General features: G+C 44.2%; 2 protein-coding genes across 6 annotated transcripts in view; one reads left to right on the top strand and one right to left on the bottom strand.

Moving 5' to 3' along the window:
* LOC147608573 (uncharacterized) overlaps positions 1-26,482 on the bottom strand; it is a 30,500-nt gene that overhangs the window by 2,380 nt on the left and 1,638 nt on the right. For 3 of the 5 annotated variants that reach the window (XR_015264530.1, XM_086789494.1, XM_086789495.1), the window contains 7 exons: positions 25,519-26,463; positions 24,639-24,827; positions 24,413-24,511; positions 24,057-24,207; positions 23,806-23,950; positions 21,905-23,689; positions 20,219-20,697 (listed from right to left, as the gene is read on the bottom strand). Coding sequence is in view for 4 of the 5 variants with exons in the window: in XM_086789494.1 (XP_086645620.1) it covers positions 20,242-20,697; positions 21,905-23,689; positions 23,806-23,950; positions 24,057-24,207; positions 24,413-24,511; positions 24,639-24,827; positions 25,519-26,463 (3,770 nt within the window). In the remaining variant the exon portion in view is untranslated. The remainder of the gene's footprint in view (positions 1-20,218; positions 20,698-21,904; positions 23,690-23,805; positions 23,951-24,056; positions 24,208-24,412; positions 24,512-24,638; positions 24,828-25,518; positions 26,464-26,482) is intronic. The other 2 variants (XM_086789497.1, XM_086789496.1) reach the window with 2 other exon arrangements.
* On the top strand, positions 11,784-14,425 carry LOC147608574 (uncharacterized). Its single transcript, XM_086789340.1, has 2 exons — positions 11,784-12,540; positions 12,660-14,425. Exons 1-2 carry the CDS (start codon positions 11,972-11,974, stop codon positions 14,224-14,226), a joined length of 2,136 nt encoding a protein of 711 aa, XP_086645466.1. The 5' UTR covers positions 11,784-11,971; the 3' UTR covers positions 14,227-14,425.

Raw genomic sequence — 26,482 nt, 5'->3', positions numbered from 1 at the left:
CTACAAGCTACCCCTATGCTTAATATCCTTGATGGCCCACTCCTACCGGGGGGTTAGTTCCATAGGCAGTATGATGGACATTATTGTATCACTTTTAGTCTCATAGACCCATTGGGTCTTTTGAAGGCGTTCGATATAGCTCTCTCTCCCTCTCTCTATCACTTTGGTCTCAGAGGCCCATTGGGCTTTAGTGAACGTTTAATGTATCTTTTCTTTCTTTATTTCTCCCCCTCTCTACGGTAGCATCGAATCGGTGGTCAAGGAAGATTAGAAAACACAATCAAATCAAAAGTCACAGCCAAATGGATGGAGATGAGGTATCAGCTAAGTGATGTAACTATTTGGTCCTCCTAGCTCTATTTCACATGCTGAAATCCATGCTCGGACACCAGACAAGTGGAAGAAGATATGGCGACAAGGTACATAGGTTTGATTAAGAAAAAGCACCATTCTTGGTCAAAAAGCAAAACCAAAAACTCATTCAAGGTTGACCGCGGGTGAAGGGCACCATTGGAAAGAGGAGACTAAGCCGGACCAAAAAGCTAAAAGGCGCTTTCTCAAAAAGCAACTCTAAGGCCTTAAAGCTTGAAAAGCAAAGCACCAAAAGTTGAGTAATAATTTATTAATAAAAGTAAAAAGAGCAAAAGCAAAGGCAAAAAGAGAAAAGCAAAGCATAAAAAAGCAAAGCAAAAGCATGAAGGCTTTAAAAGCAAGGTCTCTTACAAGTATAAAAAGGATTGGACTTCTCTTGTAGTACCATGAACAAGAACATTGAAGATTGAAGGAGATCGTGGAGTGTGTGTGGGCATTATTATGATCATGGAGAGCTTCTTCTTCGCCATCAACACCTTCTCCAACTTGCTTTTCAGATGTACAGTTAGCGCTATACTTGTATGGGAATATGCATGGGGGATATAGACGCGTGTGCAGAGCTTTACGGACAAAAATTTCAAAAACTCTCAAAATTTCAAACCCTAAAACTGCTCCAAAAACCCTAAAACAGCTTTTTGGAGGTTTTTTGTCACGTCCTCACAAGATCGAACTTTATCGCAACCATGGTCGTCAACACCAAAATCATCTACAGGCAACTCACCACCCAACACCCAACCATGATGCTCACGAGTCCAGAACCCGTAGAATCTGAGCATCCCCCCGAGCCCGGGCTAGAGAGCCTCATGGGAACTGCCAGCCCTGCAAGTCATACCTCACCCCTAGCGTCCCATACCGCCTGGTGAACCTGCGCTGGTAGCTCCATGCTTTGCTCCTCCCTCGCCGATATGTGCAACTATGGCCCTAGCCCTAGCCCTCCCTATATAGCCTCAAGGAAGAGTATCTGCCAAGAAAAACCAAGAAAAGCACACACGCCAAGAATAGCGAAAAAGCAAGAAAGTAAAAAACAATCCTACTGACCCTTGTTCCCATGGATAGCACTCTAGCCCGTTATCCGCCTGCCTGTCCCTAGCGTGCAAGCGTGCACATGACATACTCCCCTTCTTCAAAGAGCTCACTCCGGAGCTCATAAAACTCAAAAGAAGTAATCAAGTCGCTAGAAACAGCTCACTATTGACCGAAATCAATAGGTTCCAGAACAATCCTACCAAGAGATCCATGTCCGTAGAAACATCCAAATAAGCATGAGGTCTCGGTGAAAACCACATCCCTGGCAAATGAACCATCTGGCAACTATACTCTGACAATGCTACCAATACCCAAGGTAGGCACATGCAACCAGTACCCAAGGTAAGCAACAACCGTTCTAAAGAGTTATCCACCAAATATTTGCCATTTGACTTGCATACTTAAATCTTGATGTCTTCTACTGGGAAAAATCCACTAAATACTCGAAAAACCCCCAAAATCTACTATTGAACCATAACAACATGACAGTAGTCTCTTCTTGGATCTAGTCTGCACTTCCAAAACTCGGAAGTTAGTTCCAAAGTAGAAAAGTTCATCAAATCTTCACTTCCAAAACTCGGAAGTGAAAGTAAATTCGACGTCCCAAATCCTGACAATCAAAATATCCGCTTTTCAACCTCGAAAAGCAAAGTCTAGGTTCCTAACTCAAAGTCAATCTGATCGGTCAATCTCAGAATAAACTTTTGAGTATAAGCAACCAATATTTCAACAAACATTATGATTTAAGCTAGCATCTCATAATTGTCTATATAAGTAATCTATCTTCCAAAAAAGTAAAAGATAGTCCTATGTTCGTAGACGCAGAGTCCTAAATAAATCTAGATACTATGGCATAACCCCACAGCATATGATGGATTATGGCGTCCCATACCACCCCACATACGCCCCCACATATGATTACTACAACACTAGTTTGTGGATCTGTCGCGAACTATATATAGTAAATACAAATGGCCAACCAAAAACCACAAACCGAAAAAAAAACTCTCGAAACGCAATTCCAAACTAGGGAATAGACAACATCTGTGCACTTAGAAACTTCCCTGCCTAGCGTCCTAGTCGAAGCATCTGTCTATACCCATCAAATCTTGGAAACTAAGCGTGTTTCCCAAATCTTTAGACCCTTATAATTACATCCACAAGTAAGTGGGAGGTAACCTTATGGCAAGCATAAGAAATAAATAAGAGTCCAAAAACGGTTGAGTACAAATAAAGTCCGAGATCTCTGATGCTTTCAAAGAACATGGTGTTGACACAAAACAAGTGGGAGATAATCCGTCTACAAAGAAACCCAGGTGGGTGAGAGTCCATCTTTGTAGCACGCGTCTGCAAGTCTCATGGAAGGGTTGACTAGTTCTATCATATCCATGGCTGATAGGGGTGGAACTTCTTTTCAGCCATGCTGTACTAAAAAACAGCAAACTGAGTGGGAAAATGTAATCATGCCCAAAAACCTTCCAAACAGCCAAAGATCAGCCCACAAAATAGGCGGCTGTTGCAGGAGGGTAGGCGACTAGTTGCAAAACTAGAAAGCAGGGAACTGCGAACTGATTAGAGCTGTTCGAAGGCCTGATCGATGGCTCTGTCTGCTAGCATGAGCATATTCTTGGACTGCGCATATGCTGTCCGGAGCATCTAGGCGGGTGCTCAACCTGCGAGGTGGCTATGGTCCCAAGGGAGGAGATGGCGAGTTGGGAAAGTGAGAAAATCCACAAGTGGGGTGAGTGTAAATCAGCAAGGCAAAAGCTCCACGTTCCAAGCGCCTGTCTAATCCTGGCTAGATGCCTCTAAACATGGGGCACCCTCTCCTATAAAGGATTCGTGGGCTTTTACTAAAACTGGGGCCTTTGCTTTACAAAAAAGCAAAGCCCACCAAATTTAGATCCTTGCCTTGGGGCTTACTCCAGCTAATTCCAAATTTAGATCTTGCCTTGGGGCTTACTCCAGCTAAAAGCAAGAGTGCTTTTTCTAAATTAGCCTTCACCCTCACCCCTTAATCAACTCAGTTTGGCTGAGAATCCTCTAGGCGCCTCATACAGGGCACCTCCGAGCTTCCATCACAAGAATATCGACCCTGTTCAGCTTCGCCAAAAAAACTCGCATCTGCCTCCCTAAACCCGCCATCAAGTCTCCACCTGATTCCAGGCGCCATACTTGCTCTCAAATCGCCCCTTCTCTTTCCAACGCAACACAACTTTCACTCTTCCTGGCTTGCGCAAATTCCCTTTCCTATCCAAGCCTCAGTCCCCCACACACAGATCATCTTCCGATCTCTCTGATGACGAAATCCGGCAGTTTCTAGTAATATCCATGCTAAAACGAAATTTGCACATACCTCGAATTCGCCGCTCCAGCATACCTTGCGTCACTTCAACCATGATCGAAATCATCCACAATAGGGCAGCTCTAAAACCAACTGTCACGTCCTCACAGGATTGAACCCTATCGAAACAATGGTCATCAACACCAAAATCATCTGCAGACAACTCACCACCCCCAACCATGATGCTCACGAGTCCAGAACCTGTATAATCCGAGCATCCCCTTGAGCCCAGGCTAGAGAGCCTCATGGGAACTGCCAGCCCTACAAGTCATACCTCACCCTTGGCGTCCCATACCGCCTGGTGAACCCGCGTTGGTAGCTCCATGCTTTGCTCCTCCCTGGCCGATATGTGCAACTATGGCCCTGGCCCTCCCTATATAGCCTCAGCGAAGAGTGTCCGCCAAGAAAATCACACAAACGCCAAGAATAGCGGAAAAGCAAGAAAGAAAAAAACAATCCTGCTGAGATTCGGTACTAGTTCGGTGAGAGATACTTGTACCGTCATCCCTGTGGTGTGCTCGACATCAGAGATCTCGTGCCTCGACATCGACATCGACATCGACTTTGATATCCTACATCGGCATATCTATTTGTTTTGTATTCATTGATTGTATTGATCTTGGCAACGTGCCCACGTGCCCGTGGATCATAGTAACAAAAAAAACCTGTTTCTAGCTTTCGAAACTTCAAAACGGTTTTTTAAAACCTCAAAACCTCTCCAATACAACAGTTTCGCTCAAATTTCAAGTTTTGTTTTTTTGTTTCGTCCCTCGACTTTTCTAGGATTTTTTTTTGTTTTTCTTCCATATCTTCCTCGTCACCTTTCTTCCCTCTTCTTCTCCTCCCTCCCTCCTTCCCTTTTCCATCTTCTGCTACTTCTTTCAATTCTACTCTTTCCTTCATTCTCTTCTTCTCTCCTCTTCTTCTTCCTTGCTCTTCTTCTCCTTTTCTCTTCTTCTCCTCTGTTCTTTCCCCTTTTTCTTCCTTCAATGTCTTTAATCATTCCCAATTTCTACCTTTTCTTCTTCAATTTCTTAAGAGTCCTTGATTGAACCACTTGTGACATCTAATCAAAGCAAAATTGCTATATAATGTCTCACCCAAATAAGGATGGTTCTCCTTTCATCAAGGATTGAGACACCGAAACCGAAGGAGTTGAAGCTGCTACCGCTATCTTTGAACCAAAGGAGTCACCATTGCAAGAGAATATAGGGCTATCCACTCTATTTATCATGGAGGAGACAAGGAAGCTACTCTTGGGCCTACTCTTTCAGATGCACTTTCCTCATGACATGTAAGGGAAAGAAAGACAAAGAAGCCAAAGAGATCCGAAGGTCATCAGATTGACATCATGCCAAGAAGTTCGACAAATGGTTTGCAGTGTTCCTTAGCCCATCGCATGTTTCGACAAATAAAGCCATGGAATCTTTGTGAACCAACGCTGAAACAAAATCCTTTTGAAGCATATTGAGACTTTATGGTAGCAAAGAACCAATGTTGGATATTCTAGACCTTTTTCATGGTTGAACATGATGAGCTTGCATTGGAGCAATCTTGAACCAAAAAGGCCATGCTGTGGCCTATAAACGTCAAAGACAAGTAGCAGATGCATTATCTCGAAGAGCCCTGAGCCATGAGGTTTCTATAGGTTATCTTATGGATTTCATTTTGATAAAGGATCTTTATACTACAACAAAAGACTTCAAAGATGTTTTGGAACAAATTACAAAATAAAGATTTGGCACCTTTCTATGTCATCAAAAAGGATTTTTCTTATGATACAAACCCATCTATGTGACACAAAGATTTGGAGACCAAAGTGAACAAAGAAAAGCCATGCTCCACCTTACGCAGGGCAAAGAAGCATACTGACTACAACTCAAGCTTTGGAAAGCTACTTTTATTGGCCTTATATAAAACATTGAGTTATATATTCGAGCATGTTTGGTTTGTTAGAAGGACAAGTTTGACCAACAAAAGCTAGCAGGATTAGTGCACCCATCGAATATTCCATGGGAGAGTATTGCTATGGATTTTATCTTTGGATTTCCAAAGTCAAGAAATGATGATATATAGACCTTTCAGATTACCAAGAAGATCAACCATGTATGTCATTGGCTCGACCTTTCACATCATTGGAGGATGCCTTCCATGACAATTTATGGAAACCATGTACAGGGTTACCTCCAAAAGAACTTCCATTGAAGGATCCATTAGGGATGGAAAAGCCAAAATAGATTGTGTTTCATTCTGTGAGAAAGAGGAAAGACAGAGATCAGAAAGTTTCTCTTCGACTTCGAGAATTATTCGCTTATGGATGCAAAATGGATTTCAAGGAAGCTTCAAGGACTATCCAAATATTCTTCAGGCTTATGAGAACGCGGTTGGTCTAGATGAATTTAGAGTACATATATGGACGTCTTGCGATCAAGACAGATTCAAGAGGGAGGGATTGTGCCTCTCTCTCTCTCTCTCTCTCTCTCTCTCTCTCTCTCTCTCTCTCTCTCTCTCTCTCTCTCCCCCCTCATTGTGTGTGTGTGTGTGTGTGTGTGTGTGTGTGTGTGTGTATACCAGACTGGAATTGATCATTATTTTGCTTGTAATGGTTATTTGGACATGCTCTAGTAAGTGGCATCGATGTCGGATAGCCCAAGCAACAAGATTTGTATATGGGAGGCAACGATGCCAAATGACCCATTAGGACAACAATGATGATAGAATGAGATTTGTATATGAGAGCAAATGACCCATTGGACAGCAACGAAGCCAGATATCTTGCGACCATATGGCCTAGATAACTGTACTGTATTCATAGTCACAAGAAACGGCCGTTTCAATTCCTAGAAACGCATTTCTCCGTTTCAAGACCCCATCCGTTTCCATGGTCGTTTCTCATTTCCCAAGTGATATTGTCACATGATCATTTCCATTTCTCGATTGTTTTTGTTCCCATTTTTTGTTTCTGGTGACTGTGATTGTATTTCGCAGTCGGAAGGTCATTGCGACCAAATGGCCCACATGACTGTATTGAATTTCGCAATCAAGCGATCAATGCGACCAAATGACCCAGATTCGAGATTTGGGGAAGCTTGGAGCTAGGCAGGCTGATTGGCGAGCTGAGTTAGGGATAGACTAACGGACAGACACCCTAGTATGGACGAGAGAGCGTCCACACTTCCCGATGACCGGCCAAGAGCCTATAAAAGGGTGGCCAAGGTTAGTCATTAGTTCATAGAGTCTCGCGTGTCTTTGTGAGAGTTGTATGGTCAAGAACCTGGATCTAGTGGAGACGTGCACCTGCTTTATGCAACCAAGGCCGGCAGTAGTCTCGAGGCCCGCAAGGGTAGCTTCATCGCAGTATGGGATGTCACGAGGTAGAGATTAGTCGGTACGTCCATCTAGTTAGCTCAGCTCGTGGCTCGGTGGGGACAACCAAGACTTGTGGGCTTGCCCACGGTTGTCAAGGTTGGGAGGTGAGTCAGGCTTGCACCCCCTTCACGTTTGTTTGGTTTGTTTGCAGGTTTCGAGTCTTGTACCAGGAGCGTTCTACGAGGAGATCCTAAGGGGATTTGACAGTGGTATCAAAGCAAGCCTCGAGAACGAGCAAGTCGGTAGGTAGAGAGAAGATGAGGTCAAAAGAAGGTATGAGTACGAGAAGATTGCTGTTTTTCTGTGTATACTACTGTTTTTTCAAGTCCAACATGTTGCTTTTGCATCATAGGAACCCGTGATGAAGATTGTGGTCTAGTATGGGTTGTTTGCTTTGCAAAGAAGAAGAGTTGAATGTGTTTTGTAACTATATGAACGGTTAGAGAGAGAAAACGAACAAGCCAGTCAGCTGTATGTTAAAGAGAGAGAGAGAGAGAGAGAGAGAGAGAGAGAGAGAGAGAGGAATTATGTGGCTGTGTGGAGCCTGTTTGGTTGCACAGCCCTTACGAGGGAAGAAGGCAGCCTTTGAACCAGTCTCACACAGGCGAACAAGTGCACATGGGCTAGTTTGAGCAGGCAGGCGCAGGCGGCCAAATATGTGCGCACGCGGCAGCGCCAGATAGGTGATCGTTGGCGCACGCGGGCAGTTGGGTGTGTTTGTGCACGCAGGCGGATACATGCAGACACGTGGGAACCAATCATCCGTAGAATCGCTGTAAGCAACGCACATGGACAATCGACGGGTGGCATGAAGGCGGCGCTAAGGTGCTGCATGAATTTACAAAAAGCAAAGTCGCCAGCTGGAGGGTTTTTTTTATAAATTTAGCTTTTGTTTTTTTTTTAAAAACCCACGCCTTGTTTGTCATTGCTTTCGTTTTTTTTTCTGAACCTTAGTAAAAGGGTTTAAAATAACCAAGCATTGCTTTATAAGTGTTTTATATATATATATATATATATATATATATATATATATATAATAAATTTTATTTTATTTTTTTAAATTAAAAAAACACAAAAGCAAAAGCTAAGTAAGCTTTTGGGGAAGCCTATAAATTCTCCTCAAGGAGGCTTCTTGCCACACATCTCTCAAGCTCTCTAGCACTCTTATTTGTGCAAGATCAAACTTTTCTCTCATCTTGCCCTCTTCAAGATGTCGACCCAAGAATCCGAGTTGAAGCCCATTCCCGAACGTGAAGACCTGCCAGCTACGGAAACCACCGATGGCGATCTTTTCGACGATTTTGTTTCAAAATCAAATTTCCAAGAGTTTAAAGTTACTCTCGAAGCTTCTTCCTCGGAACGTCAAGCACAAATCGCAGCGCAGATGCAAGCTTTACAAAACTCCATCTCTTTGTTGACCACTACCCTATCTACTCTTTCGGGTATGGATACTTTGGCATCTACTTTAGGCTCCCATATTACTCTGGAACAGTTTGGAAGCGAGCAAAAGCAACGTACCAAAGAGATAATGGACACATGGCTACATAAGTAGCAAGTCCATTTTCAGTTTCATCCATATGACGATGGCAAAAAGATCCAATTAGCAACAGGTTTCCTTTGAGCCAAAGCTTTGCTTTGGTGGAAAGAACTCAACCCTAAACCAACGACTTTGACACAATTCGAAGAAGTCTTCAAGAAAGAATTCCTCAAGAAAGAGAATGACTAATATTATTGCCCGGTTTGCTACTTTGACCATGACCTCGCAGGACCTCACTTATGAGGTCTATCTCCAGAAATTTAGGGACTTGCAGATAAAAGCTATGAAGATGGATTCTACCACTCTTTTGAGTTTCTTCGTAGCCGATTTATCCAACTCATACCGTTTACAGGTTAAAAACAACAAATGCAAAACTTTGGACGAGGCCATTCATTCCGCTCGTATCTATGATGATACAATGGTCTCTTCCAAGTCTAAACCTGTGACCGAGCAGCGAAACAAGAACAAAAGAAAGTTCTCCGCACCGATGGCTAGCACGACATAAGTAAAAGCTTCGGACCAACCTTCGAAGAATTCTACTTCGACCCCAGCAAAGAAAAAACGTCTCCTAAAGGATTTGAAGCTCAAGGAGGAGGGACGTTGCTTCATCTGCGAAGAAAAAGGACATATGCGTAACGAGTGCCCGAAGTAAAAAGCTGCAAAGACCAACGCAGGACCCAAGCCAAAGGCAACTAACCATTTGTCTTTGACAAGTACGTCAATTACTGTACTTTCTCGCCCTAGTTCATGTTCTGATTGTCTCTTCAACTCTAAAGTTTTTGGCTTGCATGATCTTCTCCGAGTTTATGAAGTGAATGGCCATAGAATTCACATTCTTCTAAACCCTGACAGCTTACACAATTTTGTTAATTACAAACTTGTGCAGAAATTTTATCTTGACACAACACCCAACGATCATATCTATGAGGTACGCCTACCTGCGGGTCGACAAGTATGGGATCAAAAGGTGGAGACGCTATCGATCCAGATTCAGGACTACGAAGATATTATGCACCTAGAGTATGTAGACTTGTTATTAGAGATTGAGTGGTTTAAGACTCTTCAAGTCCAAATACATTGGTCTAGCCATATTTTTTCTTTTGAACATAAGAACACCCAGTATAGTATCTTAGGTGATTGTATATATCCCTCTCAAGAACCTCTTGTAAATAACATTGATTTTAAAAATATAAAGAATTCTTCTTTGTATACTGCTTTCCATTGTGTCTTGATTCCACTTTCTTCATTTCTCATACCTACTATGGATGTTAATGAATTAAGTGTGTTTGAAAGCAACGAATTAAAGAAGATACTTGATTTGTTTCAAGATGTATTTCCTAAGGAACTACCATCGGATTTACCACCCGAAAGGCCAATAGATCATTGTATTAACCTGGTCCCTGGTACTCACCTTGTTAGTATTCCACCTTTCAAGATGAGCCAAGCTAAGGAAGATGAGATGGCCAAACAACTCCAAGATTATTTAAGGATAGGTCGGTTCCATCCAAGTAAATCACCTTGGGATACACCTGTGTTGCTTAAGAGAAAGAAGGACAACACCTAGAGAATGTATATCGATTACAAGAGATTGAACAAGCTCACAATTAAGAACCGTTATCCTCTCCCTAGATCAGATGACTTGATTGATCGGTTAGCCGGAACGAAGTATTTCACAAAGATAGATTTGCGTATTAGCTATCACCAGATACGTATTCATGAAAGGCATGTCGAAAGAACCGCCTTTCGGACTAGGTATGGCCATTACAAGTTTCTCCTATTACCTTTTGGGTTAACCAATGCTCCAGCCACTTTCTAGCAAATGATCAACGATCTTTTTCATGAACATTTGGAAAAATTTATGGTTGTGTTCCTGAATGATATTTTAATATATAGTCGTACTCTTGAGGATCACGTTAGACACCTCACGATTGTCTTTACTATTTTAAGACAAAATCGACTGTATGCTAAATTAAGTAAATGTGAGTTTTTCATGACAGACGTCATTTACTTGGGACACAAGATCACTAGAGATGGATTGAGCATTGACTATAACCGAGTTCAAAAGGTTCTGGCATGGCCTATACTGCAGACAAAAAAACAACTTCGTTCTTTTCTCGCTTTTGTTGTTTTTCTTCAAGAATCTGTACGTGAATACTCTCAGCTCACACTACCAATGTGACCGACTTGTTGAAAGGTCGTGGACGTAAGTCGAATCAACGTATCACTTGGAATAACGATCTGGATATGGCTTTCAGACTTTTGAAAGATAAAGTCAAGGAAGCACCTATCTTAGCATTACCCAATCCTAGTCGGCCTTATGTTCTTGAAACTGATGCCAATGATTATGCAATCGGGACTGCTCTATTTCAAGATGGTATACCTGTTGCTTTTGCAGTCACAGGAGACGGCAGAGACGAGTGTTTGGAACGAAGGGACACCGAAACGCAACGGACCGACGACAGAGAGGACAAGCGACGGACGGACGTCCCCTAAGAAGCGTCACTCACAGGGAACAGGGACGGGGACGCCGGTGGGGGGACGACAGGGAGCCGTTGCGTGTTTTTCTGTCATTGCGCTCGCCGTTTCTAGCTGTTGCAGTCGCCGCTTGGTCGTTTATGGCTTGGGCCTTGGCCCTTGAGCCTTTGAGGCTTGGCCCTCTCTCTCTCTCTCTCTCTCTCTCTCTCTCTCTCTCTCTCTCTCTCTTGCCTATCTATATAAGAACAAGCCTCTACAACAGAGTCACACGGGGACGCGGGGACGGGCCGTAGGGACGCGGGACGCGGACGGCCGGGGACGCGTGGGACGTGCAGGGGACGCCGTGCAACACGGGGACGCCTGAAGGCGTCCCGGGGACGCGTTCCCGAAACAGGGGACGCGGTGAGGGGACGTCTCCAACGGCCAGAAACGAGCAGAAAACGGCCAGAAACGGGCAGAAACGGGAGGAAACGGGCAGAATTCCAGCTATAAAAAAAGGCACACTCTCTATTGCACCCACACTCGTTTCTCAAGCCTCATTGCTCAAGCTTCCAAATCCATCTCTCTCCAAGTTGTGCCAAGTTCCAACTTCCAAGCCATCTCTCTCTCTCTCTCTCTCTCTCTCTCTCTCTCTCCAAGCCATCTCTCTATCTCCAAGCCATCTCTCTCTCTCTCTCTCTCTCTCTCTCTCTCTCTCTCTCTCTCTCTCTCTCTCTCTCCAAGCCATCTCTCTCTCTCTCCAACTTCCAAGCCATCTCTCTCTCTCTCTCTCTCTCTCTCTCTCTCTCTCTCTCTCTCTCTCTCTCTCTCGCACCCTTCTTCCCTCTCTCTCACACTATTCATCATTCATGGCATCTCAAGGTGAAGGCGCCGCCGCCACATCTTCCGTTGCGGGCTCTTCACGAAGGAGGCCGGCGGTGCACACATGGTCATGGTGGGATGAGGTCCACTACGCTAGTCGTGGAGTGGGCGGTGGTTCAAGGGCATGGAATTGCAAGCTTTGTTCCTACAAGAGAAGTGGCGGCGCCAACAAAGTGCGAGCTCACTTTTTGCACGAGGCCGGTCATCAAGTGCAATTTTGCGCACGTGTTACTCCTGAGAAGCGAGCGGAGCTTCTTGAGAAGCTCAAGGTTTATGAGGTGGCCGAGGCGGCAAAGAGAGGGCGACATGTTGCCGTTGATCCTCATGATGTGGTGAGAGCACAAGAGCAACCGACGGGAATGGAGGTGGAGAGGAACCCAAATCTTGCTTCAAGCTCTCAACCATTCAAGTCCACTCCATCCACATCGGGTGCCTCCATTCCCATCCGCCGTCAATCCACTCTTAACGAGAATTGGAACCCAAAATTGAAGGATGAGGTGGATAGGTCAGTGGCTAGGTTCTTCTACCACGACCACATTGCGTTTCAAGCGGCACGGTGAGAGTCGAGACTCAATTCTCTTCACTCTTTTTTTTTTTAATGTCTCATGCTTCAAAGCATTTGTCATATTGCCAAAAAAAGCTAACATGCTACATGGTTTTCCTTACTTGAAATAGGTTTCCTTACTTCCGTGAGATGGCCGCAAAGATCGGGGAATATGGCCCCTCTTATGTGCCACCTTCATCGGAAAAGATTCGCACCACTTTGCTTGATAGGGAGAAGTTGGCCGTTGAGCAGGCGGCGGCGGATACAAAGGCAACATGGGAGACTAACGAAGTCTCTCTCATTGTAGACGGATGGAGTGACACGCGCAAGCGCTCCATCCATGGAGTGGTGGCCTACTCAAGGGGCAAAGTGTACTTCATCGAGTCACATGATGCGAGTGGCACTGGGAAGGCCGTGGATGTGCTTGCCGCGGAATGGGCGTCCACGATCGAGGTCATTGGGCCGGAGCTTGTGGTCGGCATGGTGGCGGATGGAGAGGCGTCAAATAGGGCAGCCGGGAGCATTATTGAGTCAATGTATCCATCCATCACAGTTTCTTTTTGCATGGCCCATTGTCTCAACAACCTCCTCAAAAACATAGGTGCCTTGCCATGGATTTCACCCACCATTGAGGAGGCTAACCAGCTTGTATCCTTTGTCCTCAACCACCAAAGGCTGCGACATGAGTTCTCTAAAAGGAGCACTCTTTCCCTCCTCAAGTATTCTGAGACAAGGTTTGCATACAACTTCCTCATGCTAGGCCGCTTGTCTACATGTGGCGGAGTCCTAAGAGGGCTTTTCCTTAGTGATGAATTTTCTGCCATGCCGCAGTCAAAATCGGCAACAGGGAGAACGTGCCGAGATCGCGCCGATGATGCCGCTTGGTGGGAGAAGGTGAAGACACTTGATGCCTTGGTCAAGCCTATTGTTCACCTTCTACGAGTCATTGACGGCCGTGAACCATGTATCGGCAAGGTCTATGAGGCCATGGATCGCATGATCGAGTCACTCCAGCAGCTTGTGCCAGACAGGGCCGAGTTTGAGGAGATCCACTCATTATGTGAGTCCAGGTGGAACTCCTACTACTCCCCTCTTCATGCGGCTGCCTTTGTGGTTGATCCAGAGTTCCAGGGCAGAAAGCAAGAGGCCGACAAGGAAGTAAGCAGGGGATGGCGGATCATTTTGGAGCGCTTAGAGCCCGACCCTACCATCAGGCGGAAGATCAGAGACCAGCTATCTCAGTACAGGACGCGGCAGGGATCTTTTGGATGTTTAGATGCACAGCTTGACCGCCTCAAGATTGGGTCTCCTCTTTGGTGGGAGGATTACGGATCAGATGGGCCGGAGTTGCAGCGCTTGGCTATTCGCATCCTTAGCCAGGCTGTGAGCTCTAGTTGCTTGGAGCAACTTTGGAGCGTTTACAGTCACATTGCCTCTAAGAAGAGGAACCGCCTTGAAGTGCAAAGGGCAAGTGATTTGGTTTTTGTGAGCGCTAACTTGCGCATGCTATGTGCGACAGCAACAGGGAAGGCGGATCCCTTCACCGAATGGGAGATGGCACAGCAGGATCCTGCAGGTCAGGAGCATCTTGAGAAGGTAGAGGAGGAGCTACAGCCTGAGGGGGAGGAGGAGGCTTCAAATGGCATCGACGACTTCGACTTCCAAGCCTCCCGTCAGGCTAGCACTTCAGGAGCTTGAGGCTTGACTCTTGAGCCTTGAGCCATCTCACCTTTTTTGTGCCCACTGCCAATGGCCATGATCTATTGTGATCTATCTAGTATCCCTATTTTGTACCCACTCTTTTTTGTAACCCTCACTGCCCATGAGGCATGTACTTATCTCTTTGTATCTATCAGACTATCAATCACATAATCAGTGTGCCATCGATGTTTTATTAGCGCATTTTGCTCAAAATGACTCTTGTTTTTTTGTCTATTCGGTGTAAAATTTTGTTCAAAGTGTGTCTCTATATGTATGTCATGCATACAACTCCTAAATTGCTTTTAAAAAAGAGGTTTTTTTTTGCCGTTCCCGACCCCGTCCCCGGGACGGCACTTCCCCGTCCCCGGGACGGCACTTCCCCATGTGACTCTGCTCTACAAGGCTACAAGCACACACAACTTTCAAGCTTTCAAGCTTCTTCTAGCTTCCAACTTCCAAGTTCCAAGCCTCTCACACAAGACCCGCGGGCCGCCGCCCTAATATCTAGACTCTCTCTCTCTCTCTCTCTCTCTCTCTCTCTCTCTCTCTCATTCCTCAAGGCTCAAGAGTCAAGCCATCTTCAACCATGGCATCCTCACGTGCCGAAGCTTCTCGTAGAAGGACAACGGGATGGACATGGTGGGAGGAGGTTAACTACACCGCATCCGCTCATGGAGGCGGTTCTCGACCATGGGTTTGAAGCTTTGCCCGTACCGGCGAACGGGTGGCGCCGACAAAGTGCGAGCCCATCTCTTACATGAGAGTGGGCATGAGGTGAGGTTTTGCACGAATGTCACGCCCGAGAAGAGACAACAAGCTTAGCGTCTACGAGGCGGTCCAAGCGACAGGAAGGACACCACGAGTGGCCGTGGACCCCACGACGATGGAGAGAGGAACTCAAGCCTCTACAATGGAGTCATGTGGTGGATCGAGATCATGCACACCATCACCTTCACCATCAAATCCGAATGTTACTCCATTCACGACGCCGGCACCCTCCATCTCCACGGCCTCTCAACCATTACGTGGCCCACGACGACAATCTACACTTGGAGAGAATTGGTCAAGTTGAAGGAGGAGGTGGATATGGCGGTGGCCCGCTTCTTCTTCCACGACCACATTACCTTTCAAGCGGCTAGGTAAGTGCAATCGATCATTGCCAATTTATCATTCATGTTTTCATCATCCTAGTCTCCTTCTCATTAGTAAATTACTTTCTTAAATAGGTCGGAATACTTCAAGGTCATGGTTAAGAAGATTAGGGAGTATGGCTCAACCTATACACCCCCCTCATCCGAGAGCTTGCTCACTACATTGCTCGAGAAGGAGAAGCGCATTGTAGAGCAAGCGGCCGACAACACAGCGGCAATGGGAGAGGAACGGAGTCTCCCTCATTGTGGATGGATGGAGTGACACCCGCAAGAGGAGTATTCACAGCGTGGTTGCATATTCCCACAAAGAGATGTACTTCATCTCATCTCATGATGCATCCGGCACTCATAGTCCACCTATTGAGGATTGTAGACGCTATACAACCATGCATAGGCAAGGTCTACAAGACCATGGATCGCATGATAGAGAAGTTGAAAGACTTCGTGCCTGACGAAGACAGATACGAGGAGATCCATGCCTTGTGTCTAGGAAGGTGGAATTCCTACTACTATCCATTGCATGTAGCAGCTTATGTGGTGGACCTAGAATTCGAAGGCAACAAGTAGGAGAGCGACCAGGAGGTGAGCACTGGATGGAGGATCTCTTGGATCATCTTGTGCCTGATGCATCGGTTAGGTGCAAGATCAGGGACCAACTTTCGATGTATAAGTCATTTCATGGCTCCTATGGCTGTCGTGATGCACAGGTGACTTAGCCAGGCCATCAGCTCCTCTTGCTTGTAGCAACTTTGGAGTACCTACAACCACATTGCCTCTAGGAAGAGGAGCCGACTCGGGGTTGTCTTCGTCAGCGCGAACTTGCGAATGCTTTGCAAGAGCGTGACCAAGAAGGCAGATGATGAGGTGCAGGAGCAGAACAGCATGCCAGTGAGGATGAGACTGAGGATGAGCTTGATGCTTCTTTGGCACAAGCTACCCATGACCATGAGGCAAGCACTTCACGTGGATGATCATTCATGGATCATGATTCAAATTTCATGGGCCTTACTACTTAGCTCTAGCCTCTAGCCTCTAGTCTTCAACACTTTTTTGTCATTGACTCATTTGAGTCCGTCCATGTATTCTGTCTCCTTAAGGCTTAGTCCTGACTCTTGAGTCATGACTCATTTTGTATCTACTTAACTAATAATATGACTCAAAAGCTTACCATTTTAGTGTAAATATTACAGGACCGATAGTTATTTTGGTCCATTTTGGCAAAAGATCCAAGACGGGAACTCATTGTTTGACCAAGACTCAATGACTGAGCAGCCTACCATTCAAGCTGCAGGAGGTCAGTGGATGATTCGAAATGGTTTACTATTCCGTAATGACAAAATTTGTGTACCACAAATCCCCGACATTAGGTCCAAGATTCTTAAGGAGTGTCACGACGCCCCTTCTGCTAGACACCCTGGGGTACACAAGACATTATCCTTAGTGAAACACACTTTTTATTGGCCGAAGATGAAAGGATATGTAGAAGATTATATTCCCAAGTGTAAAGTTTGTCAAGCAAATAAAGCTAAACGCTTTAGACAAACTGGGATGTTGCATCCTTTGCAAATCCCAGGTAATAAATAGAAAAGTATTTCCATGGGTTTTACTACCGGATTGCCAAGAACACATCAAGGCCACGATTCTATTTGGGTTGTGGTAGATCGCTTGACAAAAATGGCTAGATATTTACCGACTCGAAAAACCATTACAGCTATGCAATTAGCCAGGCAATTTATTAAGCAGTTGTTTAGACTGTATGGATTACCACAGGACATAGTCAGTGAAGTTTACAAGTGATTTTTAAAAACTTGTTTTTGAGAAGTTGGAAACAACTTTGAATTTGAGTTTCTCAGATCATCCTTACTCTGATGGCCAGACTGAAAAAGTTAATCAGATTTTGGAAAATATGCTTCGAGCATATGTGTTGGGGAAGCTTGGAACTAGGCAGGCTAATTGGCGAGCTGAGTTAGGAATAGACTAACGGACGAGCACCCTAGTATGAACGAGGGGACACCCAAGTGTGGACGTCCGATGACCGGCCAAGTGCCTGGCCAAGGTAAGTCATTAGTTCGTAGAGTCTCGCATGTCTTTGTGAGAGCTCTATATTCAAGAGCCTGGATCTAGTGCACACGTGCACCAGCTTTATGCAGCCAAGGCCGACAGCAGTCTCGAGGTTCGCAAGGATAGCTTCATGGCAGTATGAGACGTCACGAGATAGAGATTGGTCGGTTCGTCCATCTAGTTAGCTCAGCTCGTGGCTCGGTGGGAACATTGTTTACAAGTTTCGAGTCATGTACCAAGAGCGTTCTACGAGGAGATCCTATGGAGATTTGACACCTAGAGACCAGATGGCCTTGAGAATAGTCTGAGCGATCCGAGTGGCCAGATGACTCAACACGGTTTCGATGAAAACAGACAAGACAATCTATGAATAGGAGGATCATTACTTGTCCATTATATATTGATGTATGTTTGAATTTCTTTGACTTTGTGTGTTGTTTTTTATGTATAGACAATGCTTGGATTTAACATGTGGGAGTCTCCTAGGCTCTAGACTACCTGGCTAGTACCTGGAGTACCCAGTAGATACGAATGATGCATACTTGTTTGTTGACTAGCTTGTGTCTAGTTTTTGCAAAAGGTGAGTATGCATTTATTTTATCTAACACATGTGATAAGACAGAGAGATGTTGCCAAATGAGCAAATGACACCACAGATATGAGGAAAGATCATATTCACAAGCTCACCAGATGGGTCTAGTACCTTAAAACATATGGATGTACTTAATGTACCTTGAAACATATGGATATACTTGATGTACCTTGAAACATATAGATATACTTTATGTACCTTGAAACATATACATGTACAAGAATATATGGATATACCAAGGACATAAGGATGTACTTAGAGGATATGGACATGCTTGGAACACTTGCGGCCCGCAGTTAAGGACAACTACGATATAAGAGGGAGAGAATGTAACTATTTGGCCCTCCTAGCTCTATTTCACATGATGAAATTCATGCTCGAACACCAAACAGGTGGAAGAAGACATGGGGACAGAGTCCATAAGGCTTGATTAAGAAAAAGCATCATTCTTAGTCAAAAAGCAAGAACAAGCAAAAAGTTAAACAAGGTTGACTGTGTGTGAGCCAAGAAGGGCACCATTGGAAAGAGGAGATTGAGCCGGACCAAAAAGCTAAGACGCTTTCTCTAAAAGCATCTCTAAGACCAAAAAGCAAGGCCTTAAAATCAGAAAAGCAAAGCACCAAAAGTTGAGTAATATTTTAATAAAAGTAAAAAGAGCAAAAGCAAAGCATAAAAAAGGCAAAGCAAAAGCATCAAGGCTTTTTGGCAAAAAGCAAGGTCTCTTACAAGTATAAAAAGAATTGGACTTCTCTTATAGTACCATAAACAAGATCATTGAAGATTACAGAAGATCATGGAGTGTGTGTGGCCATCATTATGATCATGAAGAGCTTCTTCGTCGCTATCAACAACTTCTTCAACTTACTTTTCAGATGTACGATCAACCCTAGACTTGTATGTACGATCAGCCCTAGACTTGTATGGATATATGCACGGGCAATACAGACACATGTACCAAGCTATACGGACATGTACAAAGCTGTACGGACAAAAAAAAAATTTCAGAAACCCTAAAAACTGCTTTTTGGAGGTTTTTATCGCCCAAAAACTATCAAAACAAGTTTTATATCAAATTTCTTACCAAAACGAGCTTTTCCATGGTTTTCTTCATCAACAAGGTTGTAAAGAGTTGTGGAGATTACTCATTGGAACTTGGACTACTTGAACTTGGATTGGAACTTGGATATGAACTTGTACATAGAGCTTGGACATGAAACTTGGACATGAATATGTAGAACTTGGACATAGAGCTTGGGCATGGAACTTGGACATGAACATGAAATTTAGACCAGGATCTGCACTTGGATTTGGATTCATTGGACTTGGATTCATTGGATTTGGATTTGGGTATTAGATTTGATACTAGCCCGGTAAGAGATACTTGTGGGTCATCCCCATGGTGTGCTTGACATCAGAGATCTCATGCCTCGACATCGACATCGACTTGGATATCCTACATCCCCATATCTCTTTGTTTTGTATTCATTGATTGTATTGATCCTAGCCAGCCTGCCCGTGGATTATTCCTAAATAAATTCAAGAAAGGGAGGGGGGCTTGTTCCCTGCTCAATGTGATGTATACTGCAAGATCCCTATTCCCTTTTCTCTCTCTCCCCTCTCTCTATCTTTATCTCTTGGACACGTGGTTGAGTCTGTCACTGCACACCCAGCTGGGCTTACACGTGAAGCCATGCCAATGAGCTATACTATCGTGAACGTTTCACGTCAAGATAATCATGCAATAATCACTTCTCATGCAAAATTAAGGGCGCAACGATATGGATCATTGAGGAATTAACTCCGATGCAAGAGTGAATGATTAGCCAAAGTCAGAGAAGGCAAGTGGGCAGTCTATTGTGAGGGTAGCGCTCTCATTAAGAATTTTTGTAAGTCCAAACCAAAACCAAAACCAAATGATTTTTGGTGAAGGTGATTACACATGATGCTTGGCATAGCAAACCTACTAATTGACTAGAACAATGTTTTTGTGAATGTTTTCTTTTTGCTAGACCACAGATTTTAGTTAGATCAGCATGGTCTTTATGACATGTCTTTGGTCTCATAGGTCATCTTGGCCTTCTGCTAACATTAATAGAGAGAGAATCACACACACACGCGTTGCAGACAGAAACCAGTTATTTAAATAGGTATTCTTTCTACACAAAGGTCAAAGCCAAATTAATACCTGAAGGAACTGAGCAGCTGGATTCAAAAACCTTTGCTCCGCCGCACCTGTTTTACAGAACTCCTGTCAGGTCTTGCAGACTGAGTAGAAGTCTTACTAGACCCTGCATAAGCATGATCAATTAATCTCCTGTTGTCCTTAGCATCATCCACAGTGTCTCCACCTGAATCAATAGACTGTGCAGCAAGATTCTCAGCACCCTCTTTAGCACTGCCTTGGTTGTCAATACTTTCTAACAATTTGGTTTCAGCTCCAGAGTCAGGTGTTCCACTTTTGTTTATGTGGCCAAGAGGCCTAGGAGCTCTTAGCAATCCAGGAGCTCTGTTTGGAGGAGCTGCAGTGTTATTATTTCGTGAAGAAGCAAGAAGACTTTTCACGGAGGCAGAGTTCATGCTTACAAAACAACCTCTTTCTTTTGCATCAGCAACCAGGGCAGCCCAGTCCTCTGACTGCACAAGCGCTGCCGCATTACCCACAACCTGTAAGAGAATATTGATGAAGAAGTAAACCAACATTTAGCATGCTGTATATTAAGATAAAACATTAATGATGCTACATAACACATGCACCACCAGTGTGGTGCTCATACTATCATATCCATACAGAACCAGAATAATGAATTCAGGGTTTTGAAAAACAAATAGCTTTCCTTATGGTACTGCGAGTACATAAACAATATTATAATTGTATAGCACCCATAAGAGATGAGCCATTAAAGAAAATCATAATTATAAATGACCTTACATTCTTTAGAAGAGAAATTATAAATAAACTGTGTCCCAAGTACTAATAGTTATTCGAAATGTACCGTACTTTGCATAGTATGGTACTGAAACCTTTTCAATGCAATTTTTCACGCACACACACACACACACAAGCTTGAAGAGTTAAAGCAAAACAAAATCCCAGTAGCACTAATGAAGTATTTAACCAAGCAACAAAAAAAAAAGGTATCTTGATATCCCATAGCACTACTGCTGCTCTCTAGAGTTTTGCTATTGACCCACTAACTTGCTGCTGTTTACTTGTACCCACAATTCTGGCCTCCACCCTACAGCTTGATTGAAATATGAACTGAAATGCATGGAATTTCTGCAGCAATTGCGACATGGTACTATCAGGTAAAGTGCAGTACACAATGCTAATGTAAAGTGCAGCACCCATTCTGTCAAGGGGGGAGATCCCCATTCAAGAATCTACTACAGAGTTCCATTTGCACGCACTTCTAAATCCCACCGCAAACTCTACCATGAAGTCAAAAGAGAGTCCCCCACAACAAGAGCTTCAAAATGCATAAACAAGAGGGGCTGCACTGGCCCAAGCTGTCCAAACTCGATACGAAGCACCTAAGCAAGGGTAAAACACCCTGCATGCTACCTCAATGGAAAGTTCAATTCGTTCCCCAAAATTGACAAGAAAGCAATCTTTAACTACAAAATTACTACTCTACAAGCCTCAAACCATAAACTTCATCGCATGCATGTCAAAAAAGTACCCTGCCATATCTACTACCATTATACCTGTTTGCATGATAGCTAATTTAATTCTTCAAACTTTACACCCCCATCATAAACACCAACAGCATATCTTCAACAAAAGCTCCAGGTTTCAAATATGAGCTCAAAAGCATAGCTAGAGGTCATTACTTATCATAATACATAAAAATGATGGGTCAAGAAAGCATACCCAAAGGCAACGACGAGCTCGTGTAAGAGCCACATTCATTCTGCGAATATCAGCAACAAAACCAACTCCATGACTCGATGCACGTACACAGGACATTATAATGACATCTCGCTCCTGTCCTTGAAATGCATCCACTGTGTTTATGTACACTGATTTGCTATCAGCATCAGAACCCAGAACAGAACCAAACTCCTGTTGCAAACACTTCAGCTGCAACTTGTAGGGTGTAATAACACCCACAGAAACCTTACCAATTCCTGCTGCTTTTATGAAGTTTTGTAAATACTCGTACAACTGAGCTGCAAAATGGGCTTCCGTGACATTCTGATAAGAGACAGAATTCCCCTTATGTGACTCCCTGCCATGACTGATATCATAAAAAACATATGGCCTTAAGAGAGTGTCAGCGTGATATGGCTCATCTGGTAAAGATGACACACTATCACTATCTACAAGGCGGCCTTGGTAAAAATACCTTGAGGGAAAATCCCTTATCTGAGGGTGCATGCGATATTGGACAGACAACAGCATAGTAGGACAACCTCCCTGCTGAAATCGCTCAAACAAGCTTCGACTATACTGTAAGGTATGAGCAGCACGACTAATGACAGTGGCTGGCAATTGCTGAGGATCACCAATCAAAACACAGCGCGCAGCACCCAAGCTCAGTGGTGGTAAAACAGCTGCTTCACTAGCTTGAGCAGCCTCATCAATCACTACCATGTCAAAACCATGAGTAAGATGGTTAAAAAGACGTCTGCCGCTACTTGAAACTGTTGTGAATACAATCTCTGCTTCATTTGCAAAACTGGCCTCCAACTTAGCACGAGCATCCTCCAATGAATATCCAAAGCCACCTCGGAAGCGACCTTCTACAATAAAAAAACGTGACATTTCAACCAGCACTTTATCCCTGTCTTCTACAATAGCAGCCAGTTGCTGCAACTTTGTATCTCGGGATTGGTCACGAGCAGCAAGAACATCTGGATCCACACCTACCGAACCCTGTGACCGGGCAGCAGCAGCCGTGGCTAATTCCTTCTGCAAGGAAGCCATTTGCTGAGCCAAACCCATTTCTCTAGAACGAAGTTGTTGCAACCAAGCTAAAACATCATCCCTTGACATTCCTAAAAGGTGGTCTGACCTTCGTTCCACAGAGACAGCTTGTGAGGCCCTCGTCTGTGTATCCACACCAACACGAGCAACATCAGGTCGATACACTTTCATCTCTCCATCAATAAATCCCCTTTCTAACACTCTTGTAAGCAACTCATCTGTGGCAGCATTGGAAGGAGCACACACTAGCATCCTAGGCTTTGGGCATAGCTTAGGAAGTATTCTTGCTAAGTTCTGATCCATCTTCTGTAACACATCATCGATCGAGCCTAAACCCCCCCCATGACCTGGGGCACTTTCATTGGCAGACTCATCTGTTTTCAGACTATCCGGTGCAAGCTTTTTCAATAATGCTGCATAATACCTCTGATACTGGACAAGATGAATTACATTTAGCATTCCCCAAACAGTGTGTGTTTTACCAGTGCCAGGGGGCCCTTGAACAAGAGTGAAGGGCCACAAATCCTGGCGTTTTCCAGCCCCATTAGAAATAAGCAAACCTGCTGCAGTGTGCATAGCTGCCCATTTGATTGCAGCCAGTTGTGGGTTATTGAAGTTTCTATGAAGATGCTGCACAAAAGACTGTGTGAAACAATCAGGCATGGCTGGAGGTTCCTCTTCGTAGCGAGGAAAAAGCTCTGGCTTAGGATTTAGTATGGCTTTGATCATCTGCACAAGGTATTTTGCAAAAGGTAAGCAGGCGCATTTCCGTGACAAGAAAATATGAGAATTCAGGATCAATGTAAGCAAGAGATGCTGGCTTCAACACAAATCCAATCATCAACCTGAGATTGAAGGTGCTGGAAAGCATGCAATGCTACATATTCACGTTGAGTTGTCGCAAGAGATCCAAGCACGGTCAAGTACCACATAGATCCTTTAGATTGATACTTTTTTTTTATCGATTCTTCATTGCTTGAGCTGGCACTGCTGCTTGCAAAAAGACATCTCCTCAGTCAAAAGGAAGCTTCACCACAACCCATACATATCAACCTAGTCCAGATCTTCAATTTACAGCTAGCACGGAAGCCCATACCTTTCACCTACATAGAAGTGGAGAATGGCTCCATGAAGGTCACGAACATCGACAGGCACATAGCGCCGAATAATGCCAGCTGTCCGACTTGAAACTTCTGTTTCAGGAGATTCACTTAAACTAGAACCGTTAATTCGCCTCATTCTCCCAGCTGTTGGTAAATCATCAAAAACAAACACAACAGTCAACAGACAGATTAAGGAGGGAAGGTAAAACAAGCATGCTTCTAAGCCTCCTCTACAAACCCGAGAAAAAATAAAGAGCCTCTTAAAACAAATACTGTTGAACCGGTCCCCAGTCAAAAACCAGCTAGACAGGGTGTGCACATAACAAGGACCTAAAGTGAAAGGTTATACCTGACCCAGGCTTTGGGGTGGATAAAACAGCAACATCGCCCTCTTTAAATCCTAATCTACCCTGACTTTCAATAGGAAGAAGCACCAGATCATACCAGCCTGAAAACCAAAAAATCATGACAAATAAACACAGATAGGCAGCTGTCTCTGGGCTGCCAATTTATCAATTAATGCTACGTTTCTTTTGTCTTTAAAAGGCATAGCTGTTCAATCAGTAAGGCATTACCTCTTTCACGCTTTTCAACAATCTTCACAGAGACTTGGAAATGCGGATCCTTTGTTACTCCCTCACACAATTCCTCCCACGTACTATGTAGCTGTGCTCTGCACTCTTCAAAGAGCAGTGGCTCAAACACATTAACATACTCCTGAACAGAATCAAAACTACCAGGAACACACTGAAGTTCCGCTTCACCTGCATGAATTACAAAGTAGTTACACATGTGACCCATGGATAGACAGGAAATCATACTGTTTCAGTTAGTTCTGTCACTTGTGAGTAAACCTATTAACCTATTTTCAAAACACTTCACACACATGCGCTCTAAAAACTGCAAGGTTACAATTCAGGCCTAAAATAAAAACCCAAACATCATCCACTCAAGACAAGTAGTACTCCCTGTGACCCCAAATCACCAGACGGAAACTCAGATACATCAGCTTGAATGTGCACTGAATAATCATATCTCGGTGATCCTGAAGGTATCTTAGCCTCCATGCAATTACAACCATCGATGGCATTGAATGTGTGGCAGAAAGGCTACTTGACCACAAGTACATCCAGTAATTCCAGTTGCTGACATGTTTAGGAATTCCCTTGACCTCAAAGATGTGCTCACAGACGCCATTTGCAGCAATGTTGCCTATCAACATGCGCTGTCTCGATCAAGTAATTGCAATACCAGATTGCAAAAGGATGCACACGCACAGCCCTCGTTCAACTGGACTCAGCATTGAAGTGGCTGCTGTGTTTGCATCACCACCACTTGAGTGTGAGGACACATGAAACCCTATCCCACATTTGATTACCCCTCAAGTTTGTACAAAAATACAAAATAAGTAGCCCTAGAGTTCAAATGCATGAGACACCATGTTCGAGTACAAACCAGGTGATTTCCACAGCTTGTCACAAGTGGCCTCTCGATGTAAGCGTTCTATGGAAGAATCCTGAGAATATGCAGCTTGTTTCCTGAAACTATTTGGGTTTTTCTTTGCAAGTGGCCTTAAATAATTAGTTGGCTTCTCCTCTCCTCCTAGCTTCCCCTGCCCTCCTGCAGGATGCTTTCCCACAACAGGTTTCGAGAACTGAGACCCTTTCAGTTTATCATCCCCTTCTCCTTGCTTCCAAGAGTTATGCCTTAGAGGTGTGGATGTAGGTGCTGGTGAAGAACCTTCAACTGCATTATCTACAAGAGATGGCACAATTTTCTTTGCTGGAATTTGCACTTGCATTAGCCCATCGTGTATTAATCCTTCCGAGGATGTAATGATGTTTGCTTTCAAATCCGATGAGCTTGCACCCATGGGCCCCCTGACACCGTCACTCGAAAGACTGTTCTTTAAATCCTTCGGCCTTGTGTCAACTGTAAACTGAGCAAGTGGAGTCTTAGGTGCATCTTTGGGATTGCGAAAAGGAAATGAAGATGTAGAACTTTTCTTTGTAGTGGGAGTTTTAGGAGGAGGAGCTTGTTTAGCAGCTTCCCTTACATCCAAAAACATAGTTTGCCGATTACGCTTCTTCCCAAGCATTGCATCTTTGTGGTCTGATCTTCCCCTCTTTCCAAAACTTGAAGAAAGCTTATTTTCCACAGTTGATTGATTTCCCCTTAATACATCTGTTTTGACAGAACCATCAATTGGCACAGATCGGAGCAATACATTTTCCTGTAACTCTCTTGCAGCTTGCCCGCCTGCACTAAGAGATGAAATTTCCAGCATCTCTGATGCATCCTTAACAAACCCTTCACAAAGGGGACTCCCTGAAGTTTCATCTGTGCTGCAAATGGCCTTCTCTGAAGGAACTTGCTGCCCTTCCACGCTCTCGCCAATATCTGCAATGGATTGCAAACC

This window comes from Cibotium barometz, chromosome 53 (genome assembly GCF_041138505.1).
Source record: "Cibotium barometz isolate CiBa-2024 chromosome 53, ASM4113850v1, whole genome shotgun sequence".
NCBI lineage: Eukaryota > Viridiplantae > Streptophyta > Polypodiopsida > Cyatheales > Cibotiaceae > Cibotium > Cibotium barometz.
This window is presented reverse-complemented; position numbering and strand designations above follow the sequence as displayed.

Coding starts and splice junctions, on each gene's coding strand:
- LOC147608574 (XM_086789340.1), top strand. CDS start 11,972: ATGGCATCTCAAGGTGAAGGCGCCGCCGCCACATCTTCCGTTGCGGGC. Junction 12,541..12,659: donor ATTGCGTTTCAAGCGGCACG/GTGAGAGTCGAG, acceptor TACTTGAAATAG/GTTTCCTTACTTCCGTGAGA.